At 45.7% G+C, this 8491-nt stretch overlaps 1 protein-coding gene across 3 annotated transcripts in view; it reads right to left on the reverse strand.

Moving 5' to 3' along the window:
- Positions 1–6955, reverse strand: part of cadm1a (cell adhesion molecule 1a) — a 287497-nt gene extending 280542 nt beyond the window's left edge. For all 3 annotated transcript variants that reach the window (XM_068331131.1, XM_068331132.1, XM_068331130.1), the window contains exon 1: positions 6846–6955. In XM_068331131.1, the coding sequence (XP_068187232.1) occupies positions 6846–6918 (73 nt within the window). In that variant the 5' untranslated portion in view covers positions 6919–6955. The remainder of the gene's footprint in view (positions 1–6845) is intronic.
- Positions 6956–8491: the final 1536 nt, after the last annotated feature.

Raw genomic sequence — 8491 nt, forward strand, 5'->3', positions numbered from 1 at the left:
TGTGTTTCCACCAAACTGAAATTGAGTTGACCAGATGACAAATTCTAACACTTGGGTCAAAACAGTAAAATTGATGACAGTTTTCTGTCCAACTGGAAATAATTGACTGATAGAAAGAAGCCCAAAGACTAGCACCATTATGTCATCACAAGTCAGTCAGGGTTTTCCTTTCATCAAGTTTCAGGGTGAATTAATTTAATAGATGACTTTAAGAGGGTGCTGGCAGTCACGCTCTGGACATGACACACAGCCCATGTACGACCACAGTGTCCCGAGTTGGGGACAATCCACCCTGACAAGGATGATTTTAAGCAACCGGGCTATTTTTCGGCCGGTCAAGTGCACGGCGACTGATCAAGCCTCCTGACATTAATCCATCTAGTTATGTGTGTCGCTGGCGGCGGAGCGGACTGAAGGATAAAGCCTTGGACACGCCGGCGGATCGAAGGCGGCGGCTTTACAGGACGGAAAGGAATAGATACCGAAATCTGATTAATTCAGCAAGGGTCTGATTGATCCAACAGGAAGTTCACCAATCAGCGACCAAATTAAAAAAGTTAAAAATAGAAAAATGTTTCCTACATCCTGCACTAACTTCATCGCCAACATATCAACGTCTGATCGACGAACGAAGAACAACTGAATTCTTCAATGCTGATGAGGTTTCCACACCTGTGCAATCAGCTACAGAAAATGTACCATGCTGTGCAGGCAAGCACGCAAATCTTCCGAAAATCCAAATCCTGCTTCGAAAAAATACTTTATTTGACTAAAAAAAACTACAGGAAAAATTTTTCAAAAACTAAAATCCAAGGCCAAACAACCGCTTTAAATAATATTCTCCTCGGTCGACTGATAAAAGTTGTGATATAGATAGATAGATAGATAGATAGATAGATAGATAGATAGATAGATAGATAGATAGATAGATAGATAGATAGATAGATAGATAGATAGATAGATAATTGATCTCGGTGGAAATTCAGTATATCATCTGCTCACACTAAATACATAAATACACGTAAACAGTAGCATGACGCAGACAAAAAGATGTTACATATTTACATAAATTATATATATACACATAACATAAATGCATAAAACAGTAGACACATAACAGGATTATTTGGATCTCACAACATTTAACTCGTGTTTTTCAAAGAATCCACACTAAAATTTGATATTTTCTTTGTAGTATCTTCCTGTCGTTGCGTCCAGTTCGACAAAGATTTATCAAAAGCCGCTAAATGTTTGACTTGTAGCACAAATAAGAGAAAAAGCCTCATGATGTTAAAATGAAAACTAAATCCTTGTCTTACGCCCGGCCACAAGTTCCACAAATATCCATCAAGTAGTTTTTTGTGTTATTCTGCTTACAGTCAAACAATCCGGACACATTTCTTTTTGCTCTGAAAGCTCAGTAGAAAAAAAAAAAGTCGATGCTGAGATTGGAACTCAGTCCTTTTGTTGGAAGCCTGAGGGTCTGGGCCTAAGCTGAAGGAAACCCTGATGACACCTTCAGGGATATTTCCTCAGACTTGACAAAGCCCCTCTAGAGCCACAAAGACACGGTACAACCTCCTCCGGCCTCCGATCATCTAACCATACACTGTACAAGTCAAGCGTACAGAAAAACTACAGAACCCAACTCTCCATTCTCACCGCAGCTGACAGTTTGATGCATATAACACAAAACTAATCATTTAACAGCTCTAATCTGTGAAATGCATCCTTTGAATCTCACATAAAAGTATTTTCTGTGAGTAGAAGCTGCCGAATGGCTGCAGACGCTAATCGCCCGGAGTGATGCGGCGGTCGCTACGAAGGTGTCACGGCAACAAGGATTCAGGGTCAGAACCAGCTGGGCGGGCAGGATGGGGGTACCTCCACCCCATGTTAAGGTTCAATTAACATGATGCTACCGGTAGAAAATGTTTTGTCGTGAAAGAATTACGACAAATCCTTAAAATTAGGCGATTTGGAAGCCATTTTATTGTTATTTTTCAGGTATAAAAAAGACCTTTGTGTGTGCCTTTAAATCGCGGGGTCCTGAATGCATCGCAGCCTTCGTCGTGCCTGGTTTTAGACTCCTTACGTTTAACGCGATCGACTTCTTTCATTAAGAAAGAAGTGCATTAAGACTTCTTTCTTAATGCACCCCTGTCTCTGTACGTTTGCTTGAAGCCACAGCTGGACACGACTCCTACACGTGGTGTGCGGGGAAAAAAAAATATTTGCATTCACCTTCGTAGCCTTTTGTGCATCAATTATGTAAAAAAAAAATCATAAATATTCAAACCTGGGTCGGATTTGACTCGTTTCACTCGTATGAACTGTACTTTACAGCACAATATGGCTCAATCTCAAGGCCAGGAGGCTTCTTTCAGAATGGCAGCTTGCAGCCCACGCCCACCCCCTCATACCCCCCCCCCCCAACATCCCTCAAGAGATTTGGAATCAGAGGTTGCTTACTTGACATCCCATCAGCTGGCAGCACACTAACAAGTGGGCCATAAACCTTTTTTTCTCTTTGATTACACTAAGTGCACGGAGGCCAGATGCGACCCGGCCCAGTCGTCTGTTGGCTTCTCCAGCGGAGTCACTGTAGACTGATGGGGGAATGGGGGGGGGGGGCAGGAGGGGGTTGGGGGTCACTTTGGGTCCCCTCCCATCAGGAATAAAGCCATTGTTCTTCATTACAGCAAGAGAAGCTGCTGGATAGGGGGTGGGGGGGGGCGAGTCCATTTCCACACCTGTTTTCCATCACCGGGCTGCTACCGGTTGGACTCGCAGCCAAACAATTCTGTAGCAGGGTTCAGCTCGGTCCGATTTTTTTTGTGGCAGTTCACAGTGATAACAAAAAGCTGCACATCCAAAGAAATAAACTGTCAATTTATGGGGTTTTTTGTTGTGGCAGAAAGGAACTTAAAAAAAAAAAAAAACAGCACTGAAGTCGTTAAAAAACCCCAAAGAGACGGAGACGGAAGCATCAGCATCCTCACCGTTAATGACGCTGTTAATCCTATTAAAAAGTTGACTAACGCGCTTCAGATTCACCAGATATTCAAGTGTGTCTGATTGGCCGGGCGCCGCTACCACGAGGATGTCAGAGCGAAGAAAAGCAGCTAATGCAACGGCTATGTTTCAGAGTGACTATCGGACAAAAGCGGCTATTAGCTCCAACGTGGAACTCGGCTTCTGTTTCCGAGCGAGGGGTCACAAACGTTGACAAACGGTGCAGCCATTGAAAACAACAAAAATATTGGATCTTTTCCATCTATTTTCATGCTTAAAACTCAACCACGCTACCAAGGAAACCTACTTTCCACAAATCTTATTTCTAACTAATGTGATAAAGTTACGCTGATTAGAGACACGCAAATAAGAACACGTTCAGGAACCACAAAGTTTTCCTCAAAGCCTCGAAAAGACAAACACAAAAATAGTCCAGGCAGCATTTGGTTCATCCTGGTTTTGCAATATTAAAAAAAAAAAAAAAACACAAAACAAAGTTTGAAGAAACTTCAGTTTTTTTGCCTCGTCGAGTTTTTTCTTTCCAGCTATGAATCTTGCAAAATGCTCGAGTTCCTTGTGACGGGTGAAAGAGCAGCGAGCAACAAGACGACGAGAGTTCCAGAGTTTTCCGCTCAAAAAGTTTAGACACACGAGGCTCGGCCCGACCCCCAGACCCGGGTGAGGCTGCAGGGTTTCCGTTTTTCACGGCTGGATCGCCAACACAACACCGCCTGGAAACCGACAGCAATTTCCAAATCAGACGGATGTCTTGACAGTTTGCGACACCAGATCCGACCCAGCGTTAAAAGTCTTCCGCGCCGACGTGCAAACACTTCTTCGGTGCACGAGCTCCAGTCAAGCATGTTCCACATCGGATATTAAACTCATTTTTCACGGTGAATTCACATTAAATTACATTTCCCTGCGTCCGTCGAAGCAGACCCCTCTCTAATCTGCCCTATCACATCACACGATGTCATAAAAATGAATGAAATGACGCCTCTCGCCATAACCGATAGATTTGCATCGTCGGGTTTTTTCCAAGTCTCAGCGAGTCTGTGGTCAGAGAGTGCCGCGTCAGCGTTCTTTAATAACACCTGTTAAAGCGCCGCGGCCGTGAGAGCGTAAACCAAATTACAGCCGAGGCGTGAGGATGAAGATGATGGGCTTTATAATAACACACCATGGTGCAGGCCTCTTGCACAGCAGGGCTGCACCAAGTGGTGAAGCTACAGTAGGAATAAAGTCCATTTAAATAATCCTAATCTACATATGTGGAGTCATTAAGGAGGCAGATCGTCTAAGCACGTCTGCAAATCCAACTCGGAACATTTAGGAGACATTAAACCGATTAGACTGAGGATTGTGATCAGATTTATGATAAATTATGTCAAACTTTTATTCCATCTATGTTCATACCTCCATTTTTTTGGTGATAATTCATCAGATTATTTCTCTCTCTAATTCTGATGATTACATCTATATCTGTTTCCACGCAGAGGTGGTCGTCCCAACCCTCAATTTGAGCCTTTGTTAAAAATAATCTCCTGACCACAGTGCAGTGTGTTTACACAAACCTCAGGTTAAACATTACTGCAGTTTCAGATCTATGCCAAGTCACACTTCCGGTTTGAGTCGGATTGAAATAACGCGCATTTAGGTCAATAACCCCATGAGTGACATCACGCATCAAAGGGCCGGACGTCACGCACGGCGCCCACTCCTCGGGGTCCTCTGGAACAGGGAGCGGTCGAATCCCGTGGACCGTGAACGCGTCCTCACAAATCCATTTCATTTGGACGCACTGAGATGAAGGCGCGACGTTCGCCCTGATGCGCGCCAAAGAAACGCAACTCATAGCTGGGGGGGGGGGGGGTGAGATTAATTAATGCAGCCTTCTGTGGGCCCGACTGCAGCATGGCATGAACTTCCATTTATTTGCATTGTGAGGAAAGGGGGTGGGGGGGGGGTTCATCCTGCAATGCTTTGGAGATGTGAGCGCACACACTATGCGCTCGGGGTAAATAATTGATACGCTTTGTTCAAGCGCCCCCAGCTTTGTTTGAAATCAGTGGAGCCATAAAGGTGAAGCCTCGTTGTAGTTTTTAAGATCTTATTGGACTGTTTTAAACTGGCCCGCGGTTTTAATGGATTAAAAAAAAAACCGTTATTGTGGATTAAGCCGGTTGGATAATCCACAGTGTGACACGCGTTGACATCTGCCATCCTGTCATTTCCGCCCAACTCAGCAGAAGAAAATGCTTATTTTTCATTCTGAAGTGTCGTTTCGCGCTGATTAGCTTTACGTTCTCGACCGGTGATGACTTGACGTCACACATCCCCGCAAAAAACAGCGGGTTTAACCAGTTATGTAAGTGCGCATCGTCTCGTTTGTGTGCGGATTTCCAGTTTGTAACAACACGCGTGTGCTGTGAGGAGGAGGAGGAGGAGGAGGAGGAGGAGGAGGCGGGGAGGGGAGGAGGTGCGTTGCCCCGACTACGACTAGTTCACTACATCTTCATCACATCAATGCGCAAAGATGCACAACCCCCCCCCCCGAACCCGGTGTGCGTCACAGTACGGTTCTAATACGGCCGGAACGCACGGCGCACGTCCTGTTACGCACCTCCACACCGACGATGTGTGACACTTCAGCCCTTTTTTTTTTTTTTTTTTTTTTTTTTTTGTGAGTGGGTTTATGGTCTGCATCGCGCCAACTCACCAAAAACACGACCCACGACGCCGATCGTTCAAAAGTCTCACGCGTAAAAATTAAAAAAAAAAAAAAAGCGACGCGTTCACCCGCACCGAGTGTGACCCACTTTACCCGCGGCCGAACCAACCTTTCGGCGGGTCTCTGGACGGTTCCGGCTGCAAGTCCAGTCCAGATGATGATAAAACATAGATGGAAAAGCTACTGGAAACTCGTGAAATGGGTGTCTTGTTTACAACGAGGTGTAGATGCGTAAATGTTACATCTAAAAAAACGTTACGCGCATTATTTCCGTTCGGCGCACATCGAGACCCAGTGGTACTATCTTTCATTTAAATTGTAAGTTTCCAAACGGGCTCTCCCGTCGTTTTTAAGGCTCCCCAGCGGATGGTGAATGTGTTTCTACAAAATAAACTGACACTAACAGCTGTTTTGTCTCTTTTATTTGCGCCGAATTCCACCAAACGCATCAATATTATGGGGAGGAAAAAAAAATCTCCCGCTGCGTTCTAACGCAAGAGAATCCGCGCCTCTGCGACGTGCGCTTAAATTCCCGTTATTCTGAATGGAGTTTGGTGGGAGGCGTCGGAGCCGGTGCGGCACATTCAACTTCGCTGTTTTCCAATGATTTACAGCACTCGAGGCTTCGCTCCGAGGAGACATCCCAGAAAAAGTAACCGATCTACCGGATCGAGCGAACTAACACCGGCGGAAGCGGGTCGGGATGTTCGCCCCGGTCCCTCCGGAACCCATGAGTGTTTTGTCACAACACAACTGGCCACATTTAGGAGTTGGCAGCCGCGTCTGGACGGAGATTAATCAACGGCGATCGGACCAAAGTGATGCGTGTTTAGACAAACGGGGCCGCGCAAACCCGTTTAAACCGTTCACACCGCTTTTTAAATTCTAGATTTCAACTTTACGGACAGTTCGGTTCTCTCCCGGCAGCATCCAAAACGCTTCAACCGCGCAGGGTTTCAGGGAAGGGGAGGGAAAGAGGGAATGGAATCCAAAAAAAAAAAAAAAACCCCGCACCGCTCCGTCCGCAAAACGCGTAAAAATAAATCTGTCAGGGGGGGAAGTGTGCGTGACGTGCCAGCCAAAGGTGAAGTCCTACCTTTGTGAAGAGCCGCTTGAAGCGTGAATAAAACGAGAATAGTCGCCAGAGAGCCGCAGCCAGCGTTCGCCATGTTGGACACCTGCTTCAGTATGGCTGAGAGAGGCGGCTTCACCTCCAGCGAGCGGGACGCGCGTAATGAGATGCGGGAACGGGGAGGGCTCTGTGGCGGCGCGCTGCGTTAATTCGCTGCTTGCGGTCAGTCGCGTTTTATTTGTCACGAGTTGTTTTGTAATGTAAAACTTTATCAATGATCTGTAATGGACAAAACACACACACACACACACACACACACACACACACACACACACACGAAACACAACAAACCAGCCAGTGGTTTTAATATGTGTGTGTCGCTGGAGTGATGAGTCGAGAAATACGTGTGTGTGTGTATGTGTGTGTGTGTGTGTGTGTTGTGTGTGTGTAGGGGGGTGATTAATGGGCCCTGGTCCTTATGAAAGTCACACAATTGAGATTTTTGTTTGGTTGTTGTTGTTGTTGTTGTTGTTTGTATTTTGGAGAATTGAAGATTTTCATTCATTATTTGATGAAAATATTATTTCATATATTATATATATCATAAATTAAAAACCCAACGAACCCCCCCCCACCCCCCACCCCCACCCCACTTCACTCCAAAATAAAATAAAATTCATTAGAAACAAATCCATTCTGAAGATTTGAGGAATTCTTCAAACAAACACACAAACCAACATCTCAGACCATGACCTGGTACCAACCCTTCACCCCCCCCCACCCCCCCGCTACCTGGTGGAACCTTCTCATCGACCACTTCCTGTTTGATTGACGAGCTCGAGGCCTTTAGCGGCTTTTTCTAAATCTGGCGCTAGCGTGTAGCTCATGTAACACCTTGTCAAAACATTTCCCCCCGCTGTGCTGTTCCATTTCCACCGGCCTCGGCGCTGCTGTTCTTTGTTGCCAACGCTGAGACGGAACGGCAATCATTGCACCATTGTAAGTTTTACACTCAACGATGGTGATGGTGATGATGATGATGACGAGGAGGAGGAGGAGGATAAAGGCTGTGTAGTGACCACTAATTCCGATATGTACTCATTTTCTCTGATGGTTCCAAACGAAAAGTCTGCATCAGATTATAATCCAGTGGGCAACCTTTTTTTTTTTTCTTACAATCTGCATTTTTTAGCATCTCCATCACAGATTAGCTGCAATGTTTGTAGTTTTAGCGCAACATGCTAGCCGAGTCGAGGTGGCCAAATGCTAAATGCTGTTGAATTTTGCACCAGATCTTTGGGTGTTTGTGAAAACACACACACACACACACACACACACACACACACACACTGCCCTCTCCCACATTAAAGTGGCATTTCTCCATGGCACGACCAACCTGCTGAGATCTGGTTACTTCTTCATCTGTGCTGCGTGCCCACATGAAACACGACGATAATCGCACCCCAGGAGGTCGGTTACGGAGTGATCTCCATCCTTTATGCGGTCGGAGGCTGAGGGTGGAGGGAATGCATGGACGATCCACTCAGATTAAGTACCCCCATGTGACAGGAGGGAGTGTGATTTTACTTCTATCATGAGAAACATACGCTTCTCTGCACTGTAACTGTAAATGCAACCCGCGGCATCATCACGAGGCCACAAATTGTCGC

The sequence above is a fragment of the Antennarius striatus genome, chromosome 13 (genome assembly GCF_040054535.1).
Source record: "Antennarius striatus isolate MH-2024 chromosome 13, ASM4005453v1, whole genome shotgun sequence".
Lineage (NCBI taxonomy): Eukaryota > Metazoa > Chordata > Actinopteri > Lophiiformes > Antennariidae > Antennarius > Antennarius striatus.